The 24,081-nt window shown below is 42.0% G+C and overlaps 1 protein-coding gene across 1 annotated transcript in view; it reads left to right on the top strand.

Moving 5' to 3' along the window:
- The window catches only part of Tiam1 (TIAM Rac1 associated GEF 1), a 347,016-nt gene that overhangs the window by 240,000 nt on the left and 82,935 nt on the right, over positions 1-24,081 (top strand). The window contains exons 8-9 of the mRNA XM_042687299.1: positions 15,089-15,313; positions 16,797-16,982. Of these exons, the coding sequence (XP_042543233.1) occupies positions 15,089-15,313; positions 16,797-16,982 (411 nt within the window). The remainder of the gene's footprint in view (positions 1-15,088; positions 15,314-16,796; positions 16,983-24,081) is intronic.

The raw sequence follows: 24,081 nt of genomic DNA, 5'->3' as shown, positions 1-24,081 counted from the left end.
TTGTTCATTCCAGAAACAAAGATGATGAATGATAAAATTAATATGTGGAATGATTCCAGGAATGAGAGATCTCACACAGAGGATTGCAGCTTGAAGCCTGTTCAGAGTTCTGAGTTGGATGAGGAATTGGCAGTGTTTGACGTGGGTTGAGGATTTCTTTCTTTGTAGCACTTTAGAAAGGGATTATGAGATCCTTAATTTAGATATGACTTGAGCTGTCACATTTTTTAACATAATATGTTCTCTTCTAATATTAATCATAAAGTAAATAATGACATTTCAGAAAAGACTGGTTGTCTCTAAATAGTCTCTCTTTCTCACCTTATCAGAACTTTCTTCCCAGCGTTCTTAAAAGTTTCAGTGTTGTTTTAAAAAGTACTTCCCTGCTTCAGGCTTACGATTGCTATTATAAGGAATCATTTGCATGTGCTCAGTGGTAAAGTACCTTGCAAGAACATTTTGTGGTTCAAGACCACAGTTAGTAATCCCAGATTCTCAGGAGGTAGAGAGGGGTGGATTGAGGGCCAAGGCCAGCCTGGGAAAAATCATGAGACCTTGTCTGGAAAGCAAGCTCAAAATCACAAGGGCAGAGAGCATGGCTCAAGTAATGTGTCTCCTGTATATGAAGGGAAAGGTTTTCAGTTCAAACTCAGAATAGCCAAAAAGAGAACTTGTGTGTGTGTGTGTGTGTGTGTGTGTGGTTTAAATTACAAAAGCTGTTCTCATTTATTTATGAGTGAAGTAATTCCTCTACATTTTCTCCCAGGCTCCCTATCTAGTGTGTATAGTGCAATTGAGAATACCTTTTGACACAGATCCTACCCTTAAAAATATTCACAAATAATAGGGCTGCAACTGAGAGTCAGTCTTTGTAATGTGGTAGTATTCATTCTCCTCTCTCTTCACCTTCTGTGACTCCCTAGTGGGAATGCATTTTGCTTAATGGTTACCTACAGGTCTCTGAGATTCTATTCACTTTCTTCTTCTTCTTCTTCTTCTTTTTTTTTTTTTTTTGTTCTAATCTTTAGCTTGGATAATGTCCATTGATTTGTTTCTAGTTCATGGAGCTTTTTTTTCTACCAACTCAAATCTATGTTGTTGACTCCTTCTGGTTATTTTAAAATTTCACCCCCAGAATTTATATGTCATTCTTGAAAACAAAAATGTGTTTCTCTGTTAGTATTTTTTATATGGTGAGATGTTATTCCATTATTGTTCTCATATTTTATTTTTTTAGATACGATGTGATTTAGTTTTTTGGATGTATCTAATATACTTGCTTCTGTGTCTATACCTTCAACATCTTGTTTTTCTCAGGCACAAGTTTTTTTTTTTATTACTTTACTTACTGCTTCAGTTCCTATGTATGGACCACACTTTATTGTGTTTTTAATTTTATTTTATTATAAAGATGCTGTACGCAGCAGTTAGAGTTACGTGAGTAAGTTACTTGTACATCACTGTTACCCCTTCCCTTATGGTTGTTCCACTATCCCTCCCCTCCCCCATAGTTTATTGGTTTTTGTGTATCTCATATTTCTTTGTTGGAAATTGTGAACTTTAAGTTCAATGATATGGCAAACCTTGAAAGCAGATGCAGCTCCATCTTACAGGGTAAGTTATGGTTATTGTTGGTGTTGGGGACACATTTTTGTGTAGTGACTTCTCTGAAATCTGGAAAGCATTTGTAGTACCTTCTTGTATATGGCCACTGAAGTCTCCATTGAGTTTGTTCAGTGGTCAGGAAGTGAGAACACCAAAACTTCTTCTTCTTTTTTTTTTTTGGGTCCGGTCGTGGGGCCTGGGTGCTGTCCCTCAGCTCTTCAGCTCAAGGCTAGTGCTCTACCACTTGAGCCACAGTGCCACTTCCGGCTTTTTTCTTTTTGCTTATGTGGTGCTGGGGAATCGAACCCAGGGCCTCATACATGCAAGGCAAGCGCTCTACCACTGAGCCACCTTCCCAGCCCCACCAAAACTTCTTTAACTGCCTAGAAAGAGTAAATCTTCCAGTCTTTCCTGAAGACAGAAGTGTGCACATTGAAGCGTATCTTCGATGCTCAGTTGGTCAGTTCTCAACTCTGCCTTAGCCTTCACCTCTACTTTTATGGAGCATTATGGCCAGCCAGAGGGGCAACCCAGGGCCATCTCAGGACTTGGCTTCCTGGGCCTGTGCGTAGCTCAATGCATGTGTGTGCCCTTCCAGATTCCTGGAGTGATGGTAGAGCTTTTCAAAGGCCCCTGTGGAAATCTTTTTCCTGCTTCCCTTTAAGTTTTTAGCCTTAGATATTATACAGTTGTCACTGAAGCAAGACTGCTTGCATGGGTGATGTCTGTGTCAAGTCAAATTGTGTTACGCCTCATGATCTGCTAAGCATGTCCAAAGATTTCACATCCATGGGTTTTTTGGGGGTATGTTCTAAACCTTGTTCTGTCTGCTTCAGTCATTTCTAGACTGCTGGCTCTCATAAGTTGGGGAGATGAGGAGATGGACATGGGTAAGCCACTGGGAGAAAGTGAGAGAAGGAATGACTTTATGCAAAGAAGAAATGTACTCTTTACTTGATCTATGTAACTGTAGATCTTCCGTACTTCACTTTTATAATAACTATATATATATATATATATATATATATATACATACATACATACGTACATCATACATACATATATATGGTCAGTCGTAGGGTTTGAACTCAGGCCTAGGCGCTGTCCCTGAGCTCTTTTTGCTCAAGGCTTAATACTCTACCACTTTGAACCACAGCTTTTTTTTTTTCCTGGCTTTTTAGCACCCTGCTAAATAAATTTTTTTTTGAATGAGGTAAGCTTTGTGCTGGTGGCTCATGCCTATAATCCCAGCAATTCAGGAGGCTTAGGTCTGAGGATCACCATTCAAAGCAAGCCAGGACTGGAAAGTGCACGAGACTTGATCTCCAAAAAACCAGCAAAGAGTCAGAAGTGGAGCTGTGGCTCAAATGGTAGAGTGCTAGCCTTAAGCAAAAAGCAAAAGATCATACCAAAATGAACTCCAGGGAATGGAAAGAAGAGTGTTTTTTTTTCTGTGCATCACCTTTATAATAAAAGAAATTTCTAAAAAAGAAATTAAAGATATATGCAAAAGATCAGTGCCTACAGCCTGAGTTTAAGCCCCAGTACTGGCCAAAAAACTATTTTTGTCAAGATTCAGTCATTTGTCTTTAACAAATTAAGATTGAAATAGACTTAGCTTAATTTCCAGAACATTCAAAAAGTTATTTGTGACAGTTCTGGCCAGGGTTCTCATTGCTTTTAGGGAGGAGTAGCTCTTTGTGTGTCCTTATCGATAGCACTGATGACATTCTGAAGGTCACATTAGGGACTGTACCCTTGATAATCATGCCAGGATAACCAGTGTAAGCAGGGACAGCTGTGGCAACCTTTCATTGGGTATGTTTCGGTTTTTCCCAGGCTTTGCTCATGGTGATGTTGCAGGGAACCCTCATTTCTCTGTTCTCAGGATCATTCTATTTCTGTTGACTTTTGTATAGGGATGGTATGACTGGGGCAGGTGTACAACATACTGCCAGTTCCTAGAATCATCAAAAGAATTTGTACCTCAGCAGCTTGTGAGAATGTCCTTGGTATTGGCAGATTCTTTCCCCCCTATTTTCTGCTTCAAGCTTTTCATGTGACTTTCAGAACATTTTTATGTGTCTTTGTTTTGTTCTGTTTGTTTTGAGACAGACTCTCTCATGCTATAGCCCAGGTTGACTTCAGATTCGTGTTTCTCCTGCCTTGGCCTTCTGAGTGCTGGAAATACAGGTTTGCACCCCCCACACTCAACCCATTGTCATCTATGTGATGGGTCATTTCAGTGTCTTTTACTTTTGTCAAGTACTTTTTCCATCACCTGCCTATTTTTCATTGTTTTTCTCTCTGCGTGGTTCAGGGACAGTCTTTACACCATTTATTATTGGTGTGTGTGTGTGTGAGAGAGAGAGAGAGAGAGGGAGAGAGAGGGAGAGTGAGCCTGTGCCCAGGCGCCAGTCCTGGGGCATGAAATCAGGGCCTGGACACCGATCCTATGACTTTTTGCTCAAAGCTAGTATTCTACCACTTGAGCCACAGCTTTACTTCCATCTTTTGGTGGGGTAGAGGTATTAATTGGAGATGAGAGTCTGTTTCACAGACTTTCCTGCTTGGATGGGTTTTAAACCACAGTCCTTAGAGCTCAGCCTCCTGAGTAGCTAGGATTACTAGTGTGAGCTACCAGTGCCCAACTTATGTTTGGCTCTTTTAGGGCTTAGCAATCTTTAATTTTAATGTCTCATTTCTCAAGTCTTCTTCAATGAGTGGTATATCAAATCCTATTTTAAAAATCTGCATGCTCCAAGGTCATGGAGTATTTATTCTATCTAGCTTAAAAACTCTTGTTTTCTAACTTGGCATGGCTTTTTAGGTATTAATTAGAACTCTTGCATATACCGAAATCCTTAAGTACTGGCAACATCAACAGTGCCACAGTGAAGCAGCCACTCTCTGTCCCGAGCCCTCCCTGTGTCCTCATCTTAAGTCCAAGTCTTAATTCTTGGAATGGTCTCAAGTTGAGTTGTGTATCAATTTTTTTTTTTGTGAAAATACCATACAGAGGGGTTGCAATTACATGGGCAAGGTAATGAGTGCATCTCTTATCAAGCATTGTTGCCTCCTCCTTTGTTTCCCCTTCCCATCTCTCCTCCTCTCCCCCCCACCCCCCCACCCGTGTATCTGTATCTTAATTTATTGGTAAGGATTTTGTACCTCACTCGATGAAGCTGAGGTTTACAAAGGCTGGAGTTGATGCCAAGTCACACAGGTACTAAATGTCATAGTTGGATTTAAATCAAGATTCCCTTTCTCTAGAACCTTCTATTTGTCCTTCTAATGTTACTGATGACCTAAGAAGGACATGAACATGGAGAAGAATCAGTGACTATAGTAAAAAGCTTTTCTTATTTTTCCTACTAAGTTACATATAAGCAATATTTCTGAATTATTATAACCCGATTTTGGCCATTCTGGCCTTCCTAGACAGGTTAGATGATAATCTGATTGATTTCAAGAAAGGACCTCTCCCTTTTCTTACATACCTCTGATATAAATGTTTTCTGCAAGGGTTTTCATGAGCAAACAATTGCTAATAGAGTCTAAATACCCAATTGGTCACATTGTATAAAATTCTTTTTAGTGGCCACATAAGACCTTATTAATGGGAAACCTCTATTTCTTCTTGTTAGGAGAAATTTTTATGCTACTTATGTGGGATAAAGCACAAAATGAACCTTTTCAGAGGAAATTACTGCTGTTTGGGGTCCATGAAGGCATTTTCTGCCTTCTACTTATTGTATTCCACAGAACTCTAGAGGGGCAGAATTTGAAAGGAACCTGTGTATGTAGGGAGTGAGGTTAAGGCAAGGGAGATCAACCATGATTATGGAAAAGATTTGTAGGTTATTTCAGCCCTAAGGCTCCATTCAGTCCACACTGTCGTGCTGCCGACTCGATGCTGTTATTTAGATACCCATAGATTTGCCCCTTGCAAAGGAGCTTCATGTTACCAGCTAGAGTAGAAAAGGGGTTTTGTGTGCAGGGTCAGGGTAGGAATGAACTTGAATGCTGGAGAGCTCTTGTAGAAGTTGTATGCTGTCTGCTAATTGAGGCTATAGCTCCTGAATTTAAACTATTTTAATTAGGGTTCTCTCCTCCAACTTGATACCAGACAGTACCTACTACCTACAAAGTGTAATTTCCTGTTGGGCCTTCCTTCATTCATTACTTGAAGATGTGACATTCAAAAATAGTCCAGCCTCTTGTGGGGTGATATATCATGATATGATATTTAAATTCCTGGATTGAATGCATTGAATATAGCTGCCAGGCAGGGCAAGAAAAATTGTCCGATTGAGTAGAAAATCATATATACTTATAAACCTAAAGGAGGAAAGACAATAATTATATTTAGGAAGTGATCGTCTTCCTTTCCATTCAAAGTTTTCTTAGTATATAGTAATAACAGTGGTCTTGGAATATTTTATGCATACTAAAAAGAGACTTGCCAGGTGCTGGTGGCTCATGCCAATAATCCTAGCTACTCAGAAAGCTGAGATCTGAGGATCACAGTTCAAAGCCAGCCCATAAAAAGAGACTTGCCAGGTGCTGGTGGCTCATGCCTATAATCCTAGCTACTCAGAAGGCTGAGATCTGAGGATCACAGTTCAAAGCCAGCCCAGGCAGTAGTGTTCTTGAAACTCTTATCACCAATTAAAACCAGTAAAAAGCTGGAAGTAGAGCTGTGCTCAAGTGGTAAAACATTAGCCTTGAGCAAAAAAGCTCAAGGATAGCACCCAGTTCCTGAGGCGAAGCCCCAGGACCAGCACACGCAAAAAGAGACGTGTTAAAGAAAAGGATAGTATTTATGCCATTCTACTGAGTTACAGACGAAATGTGATAATGCAAAGGGTGTGATATATAAAAAATGCTCAATCACATCTGTAATCCTAGCTACTCATGAGGCGAAGATATGAGGATCGCAGTTCAAAGCCAGCCTGGGCAGGAAAGTCCCTGAGACTCTTATCTCCAATAAGCCACCAGAAAACCAGAAGTGGTGTTGTGGCTCGAGTGGTAGAACGCTAGTCTTGAGCTGAAGAGTTGAGGGACAGAGCCCAGGCCCCTAGAGTTCAAGCCCCATGACCGACTCCCCTTCCCCCCCCCCCCCCCCCCCGCCACAAAAAAGCTCAATTTATTTTAGCACTGTTGCCATTTTAGTAGTCAAAGAAAAGAAACTAGTTATCACACCAATTTTTGTATGTGTGCCAATACTGGGGCATACATACAACTTAGGGCCTCATCGTCTCTTGCTTGGCATTTTCCTTACTCAAGGCAGTTGCTCTACTACTTGAGCCACTCCTCTATTTCTGGCTTATTGATCAGTTGGAGAAAAGAATCTCACAGACTTTTTTGCTTGGTTTGACTTCGACCTGCAATTCTCAGATCTAAGCTTCCTGAGTATCTAGGATTACAGGCGTGAGCCAGCAAATGCCCTTCTTGAATAAGTACTTCTACTGAGGTTGAGTGTGGATAGCATGAGGTTTGGGGCTTCATCAGACTTTAGATCCGTCTTGAAATGGCACATCCCTCGTTATGTGTGAGACTCGAGGACGGTCATTGGCAGATGCCTAGGACCAGGCCACTTAGGCCAAGTGGCCTAAACCTGGAAATTATCTTTCACAGGAAGACTTGGTCGAAAAGGCCTTAGGAAGGCTTTAGCATCTTAGACCTAATGGATGTACATCCAGCTTCCCTCTTCCGTCTCAGCTGAACTCTAGCCAGCAGGTCAGCCTGCCCATAGGTCACCACTCCATTCCTGGGGACAGCCCAGCCTCTCAGCCATCTGTTTTGTTAGTCTAGAAAATTCTTGGTGACAGTGATCTTCCTGGTGACTCTTACCATTTTCCTGTTTCCAAATTCACACCCAGAGGCTAATGCTGATCTTTATGGGAATCTTTCAAAAACTTGGAAATGCTTTTATTTGCTTTTGGCCAGGATTCCTCTTTGGACCGCGGTGCCTGAGGCTCCTGAGCCAGCCTCCCTGTTCTTATTTGCAGGCCAGCTCTGGAAAGGGGTATCCCGGCCTCCTGGCCCAGCCCCAGGCAAGCCTGCACCTAGACTCTTGCAGCATCCGTTTCCTTAGCCACACTGAACTTCCCTCTCAGATCAGCAGCCACATCATACTGTTTGTTGACTCATCTGGAGCTCCTGGTGCTTAACCCTACAGCATCAACTCTTACCCAGTAAAACTTTCCTCACGCCCCACCCCCAGGTGCAAACACAGAACTTTATTTCTTTGAAATGCTATTATTGTGGCCAGATATTGGCACTTCTCACAGGTCCTAGCTACTCAGAGGGCTGAGATCTGATGATCCCTGTTTGAAGCCAGTCCACCCCCTCCCCCCCAACACACACACAAATCCAACCCTCTTATCTCCAGTTAACCGGCAAGATTTCAGAAAGTGGGATGTAGCTTAAGTCTTTATAGCATCAGCCTTGAGCAGAAAAGGCTAAACAAAAGTGAGAGGCCGTGAGTTCCAAGTCCCAGTACCAACCCACCCACCCCAGCCCCCACATACACAATTTAAAAAAATTAAGGAAGCTGGGCACCAGTGGCTCACACCTGTAACTCTAGCTACTCAGGAAGCTGAGATCTGAGGATTGTGGTTCATGCAGGAAAGCCCATGAGACTCTTACCTTTAATAAACTATTCAGAAAAAGTGGGAAGTGGAGCTATGACTCAAGAGCTCAAGGTGGTAACGTACTAGTCTTGAGGACAAAGAGGTTCAGGGATAATGCCCAGGCCCTGAGTTCAAGCACCAGGACTGGCAAAAAATATAAATAAATAAATAGGAAGGAAGGAAGGAAGGTAGGTTAGTTATCATTGTGAATTTCGTTCTTGTAATCAAGTGTTGAATTCATCTTGGATCCTAATGTTACCTTCCTGTATGTTTGTGTCCCCCCTTCCTTAAGTTATTATTCATATTTGTTTTCTTGAGACGAGGTCTTTCTTGATAACCTCAACTGTTCCGGAATTCATGATCCTCCTGTCACAGACTTCTGTATGCTGAGATTTCAGGCATGCGCTACCATGCCAAGCCTATTTGTTTCTCTTAAGATCACCTTATCCTAAGGTAGGACAAACTGAATTTGAAGTCTTCCTTTTCTTCACTAATATACATGTTGACTTAGTTTGTATCTAAGTCTTCTTTTCCCAACACCATAGATACAGATCTCTGCCTCTAGGCAGCCACTTCAGAAACATTTAACTTTGATTTGGGCATGAGTTATCTGTAGAAGAGTGAAACTCTTGGATGGGTGGAGTCCCCTTTGTGGAATGTTGAGGTACAGCACCCCACTTGTCTACCTCTTGGGGAATAATTATGGAAGACAGCATGGTATTGCAGTACAAGGTGAATTCACAGGGCTGGAAATTAGTGGTATGTTGTGCCAACATGTCCCCCCACATGTGTTAAACATTTGGTGTAGGGTGTAATAGTCAGCTTTCCATTAGTATCATAAAACACCTGCCACAGGCTGCTTATGAAGGAAAGGTTAAGGTAGCTCAGAGTTTTGGAGGTTCCAGCCTCACATCAGGTTGCTTCTGGCCTTTCACAAGAGCAGCCTTTCATATCTTGAATCAGGAAAACAGAAGAGAATGGGTATCGTCCTAGAATCCTTTTTGAGAGTATTCTTCCAATGACTTAATGACCTCTCAGTAGGCTCCACCTCTTGATGGTCCACAGCACCTTCCTATGGTACCATCCTTGCATGAAGCCTTTAAGATTCCAATCATTGTGATGCAGTGGCCACACTCAAGCTATAGCAAGAGGTATAGATCTGATCTTAGTATTCAATTTATATACTCACGCACCATACAAATATGTTACTGTTACTAATAGCATGTACTTTCCTTTTTTATTTTAAATTTATATTTTTTTATTGGTATGTTCTGTGATTTAATTCCATTTAAGTAAAAATGTATTTAGTGCTGGGCACCCGTGGCTCATACCTGTAATCCTAGCTACTTAGGAGGCTGAAATCTGAGGATCATGGTTCAAAGCCAGCCTGGGCAGGAAAGGCTGTGAAACTCTTATCTCTAATAAACTACCAGAAAACCGGAAGTGGTGCTGTGCTCAAGTGGTAGAATGCTCATCTTGAGCTGAAGAGCTGAGGAACAGCGCTTAGGTCCAGAGTTGGAGCCCCATGACTGACCAAAAAAAATAATTATAAAAATTTAAATGTATAAACAGATTATGAAAAATAGTTACTTGCAATTTAAATTGTAAAACAGTATTTTCCATATTTTCTGATTCTCCTTTTCCTTTTTGTTAGAGTAATAAATAAGCTGTTAGAACCACAACCACACAGGACTTCCATGCTTCCTGAATTTAGCTTATAATACATGGTCAATTTTCCAAATAATATTTAACATTATTATATACTGGAAGCTGTTATATAAATGTTTTTCAATCTTCTGTTTTCTAGTGTAGCTTTATTGTATAATGTATAAATTACATAGAAGTTATATCACAAATTATAAACAAATGCAGTAAAACTTTAAAAATAGCAAGTATGTATCATCTAATTGAATTGCTATATTTGTCCTTGGTAATCTCGTGAATTCATGTACACTCCTTTTCTTTCTTTCTCTTGCTATATATCTCATGACGTGAATGCTAAGAACAACAGCATTCTTTTATAGTTCCACTGTGTTATAATCATCCTCCAAAAAAGTAGTTGAATTATTAAAAAAATAAATTTATATGGTATATGAAGACATAGTTTAAAAGAATTCATTCAATCTAAAAAGAGTGAAATTTTCTCCTACATCTTTGCCATTAACCTCACTCTCCAGAACTAACTGTACTCAGCTATTTTAGATGCTTCTAAAACAGTTTTTTGTTTCTTTGCTTTTGTTCTTGCATTTGCCCTCATTTCTCATTAACATGCTTTTACTGTGGGTTGTAGACATGAAGAATAGTACATATCCACTGTGGTTTTGCTTTCTATGGTTTTAGTTACCTGTGGTCAACCACGGTCTGAAAATATTAAGTGGAAAATTCCAGAAATAAGCAACTTATAAGATTGACGTAGCTTTTATTGCAACATATTGTAATAGTTGTTCCATCTTACTAGGAGTTGCTGTTAATCACTTTCTCTGCCTACTTCATAAGTTAAAGTTCATCATAGATACATAAGTATAAGAAAGCAAAAACATTAAATGCACAGAATTCTGTACATCTCTGTTCCCACCGTTCACTAGGGCTCTTGCGAGTCATCCAAGTTCCTACTGTATTGACTTTTTGTTAGGAGTATTTTGCTGGATTACACACACACACACACACACACACACACTCTCTCTCTCTCTCTCTCTCTCTCTCTCTCTCTCTCTCTCTCTTCTTTCTGCTGCTTTTATAATTATATGAAGATTTAGAATTGAATCAGTAGTCATTGTTATTATGTTATTATGACCATAAATAGAGTTAGCTCCTGAGTAGTATATTACAATTTTATTTCTCTTATTAAATAGTTAATTGTTTGTATTTCTTCTGATGGCCTCCCTCCTGCACGCCGCCCCCCCCCCCCTCCCCCCCAGCCTCTGCCTAAGCCCCAGCTCAGTTTTCTTATTTTTCTGGTGATATGTCTACAATGGTTTCTACATCTGTAGTGCATTAAGTGGTAATCAGTGCTGGTTCCCTGGAGTTGGCTCTCCTTTTGGCTCCATCCTTCCCTGCCAGGTGCCTGCCTGCCTCATGCAGTCACCTGGGTTTGCTTTTGCTGCCTTCCTTAAATTCCTGGATCTCAAGTGTGTCTGTCTGATTTCCTCCCCTCCCCTCCCCTCCCCTCCCCTTCCCTCCCCTCTCCCCTTCCCCCTCCCCCCTCCCCTCCCCTCCCCACTTCCCCTCTCCCTCCCCTCCCCTCCTCTCATCCCCTCCCCACCTATAAACAGAAGTGAGTGGCCTTTGGTTGAGGGGCTCCAGTGGACAGTACTTGCTGGTCTTTTCTTGGGACTAATCAGCTGCTCTAGAGATGATTTCTGTGTCTTCCATTCCTGGGGCAGGCGTCCATTTCTTCCCTTGTTTTCAGCAAACAGTTCTCACTTCTCTGATTCTGGAGTTTCCCTTATCCCTTACCCTTCACTCCCCCTCCCCCACCCCAGACAACCCAGGGTGGACATGGAGGGAAACACACATTAACTTCTCTCCCCAGATAGTAAAAAAACAGTCAGTTGAGGCTTAGGTAAATAAAGGTCTGAAAGATGATGACTGTAAAAATCACCCAGAAAAGACCTTTGAGGAATTCGTAGAGGAACTTCTTAAAAGTTAGACAACTAAATTCCTTCTTTTTTTGTCTTTTGAAATGAAAAAAAAACCCCAACAAGTTTGGCCCACTGTACAGTAATTACCCCAGATTTTAGTTTCCCAGGTCTGGCCTATATTCTGTAGTATTTCTTCTGTTTAAAGTAAAGCTTCCTTTTCCTTCCTGCCCCTCACACAAACTATTGCTGATCTGAAATCACTGAGGGTCCTTCATACCGTGAGTAATTCAAGCTTGGATCTCTTTAAATGAGTAATGGAACCGCAAGCTTCATCAGAACCCTGTGCTCAGAGGGGCTCTTAGGCAAAAAGCATTTTCTTTTTTTGCTGATTATATTGCTCTGTTGGCAAGGATTTGACTTTTTCTTCTCAGTGAACTGCATACAGTATTTATTTATAGCACTCCAGAAGGTGAAGGAAGAATCTTTGCTTTCTTAACTGGGCATTGATGGCTCACATTGTAATCCTAGCTACTCAGGAGGCTGAGATTGGAGGATCTCAACTCGAAGCCAGCCTGAGCAAGAAAGTCTGTCAGATTTTTGTCTCCAATTAACTAGCAAAAAGACAGAAATGGAGTTGTGCCACCGGTGGTAGAGCACCAGCCTTGAGGAAAAAAACCTAAGGAACAGCATGTAGGCCCTGAGTTCAGGCCCCAGTACTGCCTGTCATTTGATTAATGGAAGGTAATGAACTGTAATCATGGTCTACAGGATGCTACTGAGTGGTCTCTCCTTCTTCACACTGGCTGTTCCTCACCTTGCCAGGTGTAAGGAGGTGACATAAGGTGAATGGTTCCTCCAGCCTTTCTAGGTGTCAGAAGGGAGAGCCAGGAGAGGCTATCCTGGAATACCTCGCATCACACTAGCGGTCACCTGTGATCATCTCTGTACGATGAAGCCTGGGATGGTCGCGAACTATCGCAAGACTTTTCTCCACTTAACTCGCCACTGGGAAAGTCAGCTCAGCACTTACCTTCCTCCTCGCCAACTCCCACCTCCCCATGTGCTGCTGCGAGGGATAAACTTTGCTGAAAAGCTCGTTTAGTGAATTGTGCCCCTTGGAAATTGATTTGGCTTAATGATAGAGAATGGCGGGGACTGCTGTTTTATTTAGACAGGGCCTCGAGAGTAAAAATTCTCTCTAATGGAACTGCCTTCAGCCACTGACAGGTCTTAAAAGAGTTCAGAGGGCTGAGACATTCTTAATGGTTAAAAGGGCTGATGGTTAAAATTTTCATAAACCTGTCATCACACATTTCACTGTAGTGTAGATTTTTCTAGCTTTTGAGGAATGACATTTTTTTAAAATGTTTTATTTTGGATATTCTTCTTTTCTTTTTCTGGGTTAGAACTGGAATTTGAACTTAGGGCTTCATTCTTGACTTTTTTGCTCAAGGCTTGCGTTCTACCACTTGAGCCACATCTCCGTTTCCAGCTTTTTTTGATGGTTAGTCGGAGATAAGAGTTTCTCAGATTTGTCTGCCTGGACTGGCTTTGAACCTTGGTCCTTAGCCCTCAGCCTCTTGAATAGCTAGGGTTACAGGTATGAATCACCAGCATGCAGCCCTTTTTTTCTTTTTAATTGTAGAGTAATACACATCCTATAAAATTTTCCATCTTGTGATTAAGTTCAGAAGTATTACATACATTTGGTCCTTACCTTCATTTCTCTTCTTACAAAGTTGGAACTCTCTACCCAAGACAAAACACTTCTTTCCATGGGAACTTCTACCTTTATTTCCTTTAAATAGATGTTTCAGGTTAGTTCCTTTGCCAAAATTTAAATATTCTTCTTTCAAAATAAGGTCTACACTTTCAAGCTGGTGTCATCCTTTCTACTTCTTCCATGGCAGATAGACCCAGACTCTTTCCCATCAGAATAAACCCTGTCGCCCTTGACTCAGCCTGACTGAGATCCTCCTAGGGAGAGCAGAAATAAGCCAGCTCCCTTCCATTAAGCAGAGAACACGGGGCTTTTGCTATGGCTCTTGGGATTAAAAGTGACTCCTTTAGTTCCCAAGCCTTGCTTGTTTTGAGCGGCAGGTCTCTCGTGGCTAGTATATCGGGTAGGATGGATCAGATTATGCTTCAGTGAGAAGTAGCCCTCAATGCTTAGTGGCTTAGCATTCCTTCTCACCCCTGCGAGGTGTCTGGGGTCTGTACTCAGCCTGGTACCTTGGGAGCCAGGTAGATGGGAGCTCCGTGGGCCCAAAGGACAAACGTGAGATGAATGGACTTTTATGCATACGTTGCTTCTACTCACATTTCATTGACCAAACCCAACTGCTGCCACCATGCTTGACTTAAAAGTCGGTCAGAAATGTCCCTGCTTCTGTTTCTCTGGAATGTAGAAAGCTCAGAATGCCAAGTGGACTATGCCACTTGGACTCTGTGCATTTGGGGCAGTCATAGGAGCTTAGAGGTCAAGATGGGTGTGTTGTGTTAGAAAAGAAACAAAACAAAAACAATTGAAAGTACAGGGTTGGAATGGCTGGTACCGTGGCTCAAGCCTATAATTCTAGCTACTTGGGAGGTAGAAATTGGGGGATCATTGCCCAGGCCAGACATTTTTGCGATTGCATTTCAAGCAGTGGCTGGCACCGTGAGGCGCCTGTCCTGTCGGCTAATGGGGGAAGCACATGGCTGAGTGCAGTGGCATATGCCAGTCTCCCCTAGTTACTCAGGAAATACAAGGAGGAGAATTGAAGCCCAGACTGGCCAGACCATTCTTAGCACGTGGAGTTTTGCTAGGGGCTGTGGATGGGGCGACTGTGTTCATGAGTTCTCCTCAGACACTATTGCTCTGACAGTCTGGAGCGTCTTTCCCATTTGGATTTTAGTTGTGTTCATCTGCTGGGCTTTAGTGTCTCTGGGCCCCAAACACACTTTATAAGTGACTGGTTCTCTCTGGAAGGTGACTTTTGCTTCACAGCCCTCCTCCTGACTGGAAACCAAGCTGTCTGTGTAATAGTACCACTTACACAGTGAGTTCCCTAAGTACCCTGGGCAGGCAGGCATGGTGGCACTTGGAGCATGGGGGAGAGTAGGGCTCTGACATGGGACTTGCCTTTTATTGATTCCTTGAAGGAGGAAGTCAGGTGCAGTAATCATGGTGTCTGGATCTGACACCTTGACCTGCTCGCACGGACACATCTGGCACCTTGCCAAGAGATGACAGTTCTTCCCTCTTGTGCCCTCCTCTTGTAGACCACCAGCCAGACAGAATTGGAAAACTGGATCACCGCCATCCACTCTGCCTGTGCAGCCGCCGTGGCAAGACACCACCACAAAGAAGACACGCTCCGGCTCCTGAAGTCCGAAATCAAAAAGCTGGAGCAGAAGATCGACATGGATGAGAAAATGAAGAAAATGGGCGAAATGCAGCTGTCTTCAGTCACTGACTCAAAGAAGAAGAAAACTATATTAGATCAGGTACTTGTACTTTCATATGTACTCCCTGGCAAAGTCCTGAGGTCTTTCTGAATTTTAATGTTGCTTGGGAATCATGAAACATCATTGTTTATCTCCTTGGCAGACTGTCACCAAGGCTGTTGTATTCCTTTGTTGTGTGAATTCCAGTCCTAGGGCCTGGGCACTGTTTCCTGAGGTTTTGTGCTAAAGGCCTAGGCCTCTTCCATTTGAGCCATAGCTGTACTTTGGGTTTTGGTGGCTAACTGGAGATAAGAGTCTCACAGACTTAACTGCCCAAGCTGGCTTCAAATTGTGATCCTCAGATCTCAGCCTTCTGAGTAGCTAGGATTACAGATGTGAGCCATCAGCACCTGGCTGTATCCTTATTATAACCTTTTCCTTCACCCTTTGCTCACTGCGGATTATAGGAGCTAAAGGAAACAATGTGACACTGAAGGGTAGACAGACACAAATAGAGGAGCCTTCCAGCTCTTACCAGTGGTGGGATTCAGTTGTATGGGACTTGTGTAATTAGAGACTCTGACATTTCATCTTTCCTGTCTAATATTAGATTGACTTGGAGCTAAGGTATGCTGTGGTACTCACCTCTACTTCCTTGGTAAATTCAGCATTTTAAATTTAGGAAGGGAAAAGCATGTTTTTTAAAATGTATATAGCTGTCCCTTGCTATGGGAGATTGGTCCCAAGATCTGTCCTGGATACCAAAATCTGCCCTTATATAAAATGGCATAGTGTTTATGTAGAACGTACTTCCAAGATGTGCATACATTAAATCGTCACTGCCTTATTCATGATGCCTCATATAATGTAAATGTTACTTTGTTGATGGTTCTGCCATAATCTTTAGGGAATATTGACCATAGAACATTTGTACACATGTAGTATTTGTGACCAGTGGAGAGTTGAGTCTAAGGTTGCATGCCCTATTTGGTATGGAGGACTGACTGTCCAGAGCTGGTTAAAAGGAAATAGACCAATACTTAGGAGTGTATAACGTATTTCATGCTAAAAAAGGTAAGTTCAGTAAAATAAGCAGAGATTCTTTTGCATTGTATTCAGTTATTTTAAAGTCAATGATAAAGTTAGGTGCCAGTGGTTCATGCCTGTAATCCTAGCTACTTAGGAAGCTGAGATTTGGGGATTATGGTTCAAAGCCAGCCTAGGCAGGAAAATCTGTGTGAGACTCTTATCTACAGTTAACCACCAGAAAACTGGAAGTGGCACTGTGACTCAAAGTAGTACAGTGCTAGACTTGAGCCAAAGAGCTCAGGGTAAGTGCCCAGGCCCTGAGTTTAAGCCCCATGACAAAAAATAAAAATAAAATATATGTTCTAAGAAGCCTGAGGTAGTAGTATTTTACCAGTTAGGATTATAATTTGTACCTTTACAGCACAGACCTTTATAAGACTTAACAGAAGATAAGGTGAATGTTTGTTTTCCCTTTTTCTCACCTTTGCCTTTCCCGGTATGTTCCCTGCTATAGATCTTTGTTTGGGAGCAGAATCTTGAACAGTTCCAGATGGACCTATTTCGTTTCCGTTGTTATTTAGCCAGTCTCCAAGGTGGGGAGCTGCCAAACCCCAAAAGGCTACTGGCTTTTGCAAGCCGACCAACCAAAGTAGCCATGGGCCGTCTTGGGATCTTCTCTGTGTCATCTTTTCATGCCCTGGTGAGTAGAAGCTAATGAATTTTTGAAAAAAAATTCATCTTGATGCTTAATTGCTAACAGGACTTGTTGAGAGTCTGTGAAGTGTTTTTCTGGTTTACTGCTATGTGTGGCTTTCTGAATACCTTTCCTTCCAGTAGATAGAAATTTTCCTTTGAGGGGCTTGGAAGGTGGCTCAGTGGTAGAGCGCTTGCCTTGCATGCCTGAGGCCCTGGGTTCGATTCCTCAGCACCACATAAGCAAAAAGAAAAAAGCCGGAAGTGGTACTGTGGCTCAAGTGGTAGAGCGCTAGCCTTGAGCTGAAGAGCTGAGGGACAGCGCCCAGGCCCAGAGTTCAGACCCTCACGACCGGACTCCCCCCTCCCCCCCCCCCCCCCTCCAAAAAAAAAAAAAAAGAAATTTTCCTTTGAAGCTATTTGAATATTTACTATTGCTTGTGTTTCTTGGTGTAGCCTAACCTATTGTGCAAAAATTATGTGAAAGGCACTGTCTTTTTTTTTTTGGTTTTTTCCTTGTATGATGTTAGAGATAGACTCCACAGTCTTGGGCAATGCTAGGAAATGTGCCATCACTGAACCTCTCCCTCAGCTTCTGAAAGGTAGTGTCTTACTAGGTGTTTATAGCTCTTGTTATCTTTAGGCAGTGCTGGCTTTTGAATCCAAATATATGGTTTTAATTTTGACCTTATAGATATGGTGACTGGAGGGCTTTTTCTCATACACATAAGTATATAAATATGTTCCTCCTTCCTTTCCTCTCTCCAACCCTTCCCCCCCCTCCCGCCCCCCCCCCCCCCCATACGTTGAATGTACTTCTCAGGGATCTCCTTTTACTTTAACATTGTTTGATGATTGTAAGTACCTGCTTTTTTTTTTTTTTTTTTGTTTTCATCATTTATTTTTGTGTTCATTTTTTGTTGGTTCTGGGGCTTGAACTCAGGGCCTGGGCTGTGTCCTGTAGAGCTCTTTTGACTCAAGGCTGGCAGTCTACCATTCGAGCCATAGTACCACTTTCTGCATTTTTTCTGGTTCATTGGAGATCAGAATCTCAAAGACTTTCCTACCTGGGCTGGCTTTGAATTCTGGTCAGATTCCAGCCTCCTGAGTAGCTAGTATTATAGGCTATCAGCTACAGAGCCATCAGCACCTGGCTGTAGGTAGCTGTTGTATTCAAAGGTGAAGAACTGAACAATGCATGAGGCACAGATGTGTTAGTCAATGAAGGGAATTTCCATCTGACCTCCAGAGCACCAGATTGTATTTCTTATCTGTAATTTCATGTACTGACTAAACCATAAATCCCTTTATGTACCTCTGACTCCTTTCTGCTGAAAAAAAAAATCACTGCGAACAGCTGGTTCAAAGTTGACACCCACTTAAAATGTCCTGCACCTGAGCATGTTCACTATGGAATTAAATGCGAAGTCGTGGCTTTTAGAAACTACTTGGAAGACCTTAGTTGGGTTGTTCTTGTCTTGCCGTGTCAGCTGTATCCTTCATTGAATTCAGAGCTGTAATTCAGTCGGAGGCGTTTGTGTTCTTTATAAATAGATTAACATCATCGTTCAGATAATTAGGGGTAGATTTACATTTTTAAAGAAGTCTTAAACCAATTTCAGGAGTTATTAAAACTGGCACCCTGATTTGTTCTGCTAATTGCAGCTGTGCTCTTGGCCTGCCTTGCAATGCCACCTCTCTATGTAGTTTCTGTGTCTAGGTCTGTTTCTTTGAGGCCTGGATGGCAAGTTTTGTTGTTGTTTTTGGTCGGTCCTGGGGGCTGAACTCTGGGCCTGAGCGCTGTCCCTCAGCTCTTCAGCTCAAGGCTAGTGCCTTACCACTTGAGCCACAGCACCACTCCCAGCTTTTTTTCTGCTTATGTAGTACTGAGGAATCAAACCCAGGGCCTTATGTGTACAAGGCAAGCACTCTACCACTGAGCCAACTTCCAAGCCCAATGGCAAGTTTTAAACTTAAACAAATCTTTGTTCTGAATTTAAAAAAAGTTTTTTTTTTAAATCTAGCTTTTTGTCTGACTATCCCAATCAAGGGAATTTGTATTAATAAGAAAACTCAGAGACCCAGGTACTGGTCACCCATGCCTATAATTCTGGTTCTTCAGGAGGCTGAGATCTGAGGATTGCAGTTCAAAGCCAGCCAGGGCAGAAAAGCCTATGAGACCATATCACCAATTAACCAGCAAAAATCGGGAAGTATGGCTCAAGTGATAGAGCCCAGGTATTGAGGGAAAAAGCCAAGGGAAAGAGAACAAGGCTCTGAGTTGAAGTCCCTGTAAACCTCCCCTCCCCCCACAGCACACAGCGCAAGAGAGAGCATATATGAACTCAGAATATTAGTAAGCACCATCCATAGTAAAGTTCACAAGGCCTGCTTCTTTTACTGTGCCTTGATAGGATTTGGAGAAAATAATTTTACCTTTTTCCTAATCTTGTATCCTTTTTTCTTCTCTGCGATAGGCAAATAAGAGCTACTTTAATGTCCATAATTTATCTTCTGACCTTCTTATTTCCTCCATCACAGCATCTGTGATTTGAATATACTTTGCTTTTGGTGGGAGGTGATTAAAATCTGGCCAGCTGAGGATGAGGGTAGGCCTGATAACACAGGGATTTTGCAGAATAATATTTAATTCCTTATGTCCAATTCTCCTTTCCTTTGTTCTTTTTCTTGCTGGCTGCTTTTAGCAATGCAAATCTCAGTGTTTGTGTGTCCCTGCCAACTTATCTTTTTCAAGAGGGGTTTCATTTGAGACAGAACAAGTTAGGCAACTGTATTGGGTATCTGTTCCTATTTTCTGAGTTAGCCCCCGTGGAGCACCCTGGGCTGGGAATTTTACAGTATGATTTATTAGATTCGGACTTAATTCTTTTCCTTCTTCCCTTGTCATTTGACCTCAAAGGAACACCCCCCCCCCCCCCCCGCCACTGGAATTATTCTTCAATTTAGCCTTTGTCCAGAATTTTTTTCCCTCTTTTCAAGTGGGGGTGGTGGGAGGAGGAGGTGTGAGGGTAACGGGGCCAAAGGAGGGATTTGGGGCACAATGGAAGCCCCATTCACTAGGAGAGCATCAGTAATGTGGGATGATTTGCCATAATTAACTGAAGGGTCCCGGCTGTACTCTTTGAAAAAAGGTTATCATTGTTCTTGTTTGCACAGATGAACTGAATGATAGAGTAATCAGGTGCTGGCCACAATGGGAGCCATTGTGTGGGCAGATCATTGAGAAACCCTTGTGCTCTTGTCCAGCACTTCGCCTGCCAGAATTTTTTTTTCTACACCCCTTTGCTAATTTTGAGTCATTATTGTCCTGAATGGGGTGGTACTGGTGCAGTTTACAAGGTCCCAGCAGATGAGAATAGTTGCTATAGAAACCTTCAATACACTGTTTGTTAAACAGGCTAAACCAACTGGTCAGCTGTCAGAGTATTGTTGGGGTAGAGAGAAGGGTTATCTCTCCCATGTTTGATTCCCTGTACTACCAAGTTACTTTTATTTGTTATTACCATGTCATTTGCTTTTTAGTGTTTATTTATTTATTTATTAAACCAACAAAACATCTATCAGGCACTGAATTTTTTTTTCTCCCTGATTCTGCCGTTTGAACTCTGGGCCTGTGCCCTGTCCCTGAGCTTCTTTAGCTCAAGGCTAGCTCTCTACCACTGCGCTGCAGTGCCACTTGCAGTTTGTTGTGAGTAGTTTATTGGAGACAGAAGAGTCTCATGGATTTTCTTGTGCAGGCTAGCTCCGAAACTTGATCCTCAGATTTCAGCCTCCTGAGTAGCTAGGATTACTGGTGTGAGCCACTGGCGCTGAGCACTGAACTCCTCTTGATGAGGGTTATAACAGAGAACAACATAGATCCTGTCCTGCTCATGTGCGAAAGATGGAAAAACTAATAAGCAATGAAGTCAGCTCAGTAAGGGCAAGTAGCGGTGTGTGCTATGGAGCAGTGTTACATGTATTTACTTATATACAGTCAGCCCCAGGATCTGAAGAGCCTTGATTCGAGGGGTCCCTTGAATACCTACATCTGAGGATGATATAAGGTAGTATTTGATGGAATATTTACAGATGAACTGTGCATATCTCCCCATATGCTTTAAAACCTTAGACTACTTCTAACACCTTGTATAGAATAAGCAGATATTATATAGCATTGCTTGGGGAAAAATACCTGTACATGTTCAGTACAGATAGTACTTATTTTTGTGTGTATGAGTGTGTATATGTGAATACTGGGGCTTGAACCCAAGGTTTCACATTATCCTTCAGCTTTTTTTGCTTAAGGCTGTGGCTCTACCCATTGAGCCTTTTGCTGGTTAGCTAGAGAGAAGAATTTTGGATTTGTTGGGCTGAACTGGCTTTGAATCATGATCCTCAGATCTCAGTCTCCTAAGTAGTTAGGATTATAGGCCGGATCCACCAGCATAGCCAGGTTAAAAAGTCTTTTTCTGGATATTTCAGTTTATAATTAGTTATAGAAGGTTGACTTACATGGCTACCTGTATGTTTATGTGTAAGAATCTCTGAGTTACTTATTTGTAAATCTGAGTTACTTATTTGTAAACTCACATATAAACATGAGAGTGTACAGACATTTCTTTCTCTGGCATTTTCCATTTTAGCAATGTTTACAATAAATAGTCACGTGAACATATGTGTTGTCACTATGTTCTAATTTAATCCATTTACAACCATTGTTTACCTTTCACTTAGAAAGTGCTGTAAATAGACAACAGAAAACTTGGGAATATTTTTGGGTTACCTTTGGTTTTGTGATTTGGTTTTTCCTTTTCCCAAACACTTCAAGAATAATTGTAAATTAAGATCTTTCTCATAAAAAAAAAACAACTCTCACAGTTATCTTGGCTGTCACTTTCTTTTCTTTTTAGTGCCCTAGTCTGAGTTTGTTATTTGTTAAATGAGAGAAAAATGCAAGATCTCTCAGCTCCCTCATCTTCCTATTTTCATCTGGGACCAAAACCCTTCTCCCTAAGACCCTGGCAGGGAAGTTGTTTTGATTGCTTTCCGTGGGGGTCCTTGCCTGGGCCAGTTGACTCCTGGAGCTTTCTCAGTGTTTATCCTATCAATATTGCAGACCAAGGGAGGCTGCCATGTAGCTAATGTGCCCTGCCAAGGTGGCCCCTTTTGTTACCTAATACTGTCTCACCCTTAGGCTGCTGCCAGTTGGCATCTGGGATGTTGGGAGTTGCCCGTGTGGGAATCTTATGACAAGTAGGTTCCAAGATATTCTCCTCCAGCAACCTAGAGCAAGGAGGGGAGTTTCATTTCAAGTCAGACTTGCTAGTCCTCCTGCCACTCCCTTCTTTGAGAGGGAGCCTGTGGGTGGCCCACAGATGCCTCCTGGAAGAAGTTTCCCCCAGTTCCTGGGACTTTGTTTATAACCTGAAGGTTCTGTCTAAGATACCACTTGAGAATGATCACAGTCACAGCTTTGGATTTGGGATGGTCTCTCCTGAATGTGCTTCTGGACCTTTATAAATATCTCAACAGAATTTAGCTTAAAAAAAAATCCATGTTTTAGCTGAACTGTGATAGCTCATGCCTGTAATCCTAGCTGCTCAGGAGATGGAGATCTGAGGATCATGGTTTGAAGCCACCTTAAGTAGGAAAGTCTGTGAGACTCTTATCTCCAATTAACCAGCAAAAAGCCTGACATGGAGCTATGGCTCAAGTGGTAAAGTGCTAGCCTTGAACAAAAAAGCACTCACACACACACACAAATAAACAAAACAAAATGAAATACATTCATAGACACATACATGCATACATGCATACGTACATACATACATGTTTTAAGACAGGCACTTGTGGCTCACATTTATAATTCTAGCTACCCAGAACTCTGAGTTCTGAAGATCCCAGTTCCAAGCCAGCCCATGGAGGAAAGTTTGTAAGTCTTTTATCTCCATTTAACCAGCAAAAAGGCAGAAGCAGAAGTATAGCTCAAGTGGTAGAGCATCAGCTTTGAATGAAAAATATCCAAGCAAAAGTGCAAGGCCCTGAGATCAAACTGCAGTATTGGCACACATGTGCACTTACACACACACACACACACACACACACACACACACACACACACACACACACAGAGTCTCTAAGTTTTATATCTATTTACCTAAATAATAGATTATGTGAGTTATGATAAAGTCTTCACCCTTTGCAGGGATATAGGACTCTCTTGTTCTGCTGACCTTGGAAAGACTTTTGCCTGACACCCACCCGAGTCTATCCTGGTGACTAGGAATGTGGAATGTGAAGGATAATAGAGAACCTGTCCTCTGGAGGATAGTGTTTAGCCACCACAAGTAGTGTTTCTACTTACGTCCTATTAATCAGAGTCTAGTCACAAGCCCAACCCCACTACAAGAAAAACAAGCCCAGCTCTGTGCTCAGCTATATTTGGGGCTTTCTGACTGAGGGAGAGGAGACAGTAGGTTCTGGTGTGGGGGGGGGGGGGAGACAAATTACTTGCCTAATTATGAAAATAATTTTTCATATTCTAAAAGGTTGGAGAGATCCTGATGGAATTGATAAGGGAGATTGGGGTTTAATAAGGAATTGCAGTAGTCCAAATACACCATTTTCTCACTGTTTCTTTGCTGCCCTTCAGCCTGTTTTTCATGAAAATGCAGACATGAAAGTGGAAGTGTGGCTTAAGTGGTAGAGCACCAGCTGTGAGCAGAAAAATCGAAGCCAGAGGGTGAGCCCTGAGTGCCAGCCCCAGTACAAAACAACAACAACAAAGAAAAAGAAAAAAGGAGACATATTGTGTAGCATTTAGAGAGAATCTCAAGAAAGCGGGGCTCACAGACCTTGACACTGTAGTTCGATCTTATATAACTGCAAGGCCAGCTAATTCCTGCAAGAATGAAGAACATATGTATTTTATCACTATTTTATTATGTGTGCTGTGGATTTCTTATAGTTATGGAATCTGTCAACCTTTCATTATCATTTTGAATCTACAAAGAAGCCAAAAGGCCCAAGTATGTGTGAGTCACAGGTCCAGTGCTTTGGACATTGGGATCAGTGGCTGGTAGGACAGGATGGTTTGAGGAAGA

This window comes from Dipodomys spectabilis, unplaced genomic scaffold (assembly GCF_019054845.1).
Source record: "Dipodomys spectabilis isolate Male_0828 unplaced genomic scaffold, ASM1905484v1 ptg000107l, whole genome shotgun sequence".
NCBI lineage: Eukaryota > Metazoa > Chordata > Mammalia > Rodentia > Heteromyidae > Dipodomys > Dipodomys spectabilis.
Note: the sequence above shows the minus strand (reverse complement) of the source record. Positions and strands in the feature narration are given on the sequence as shown.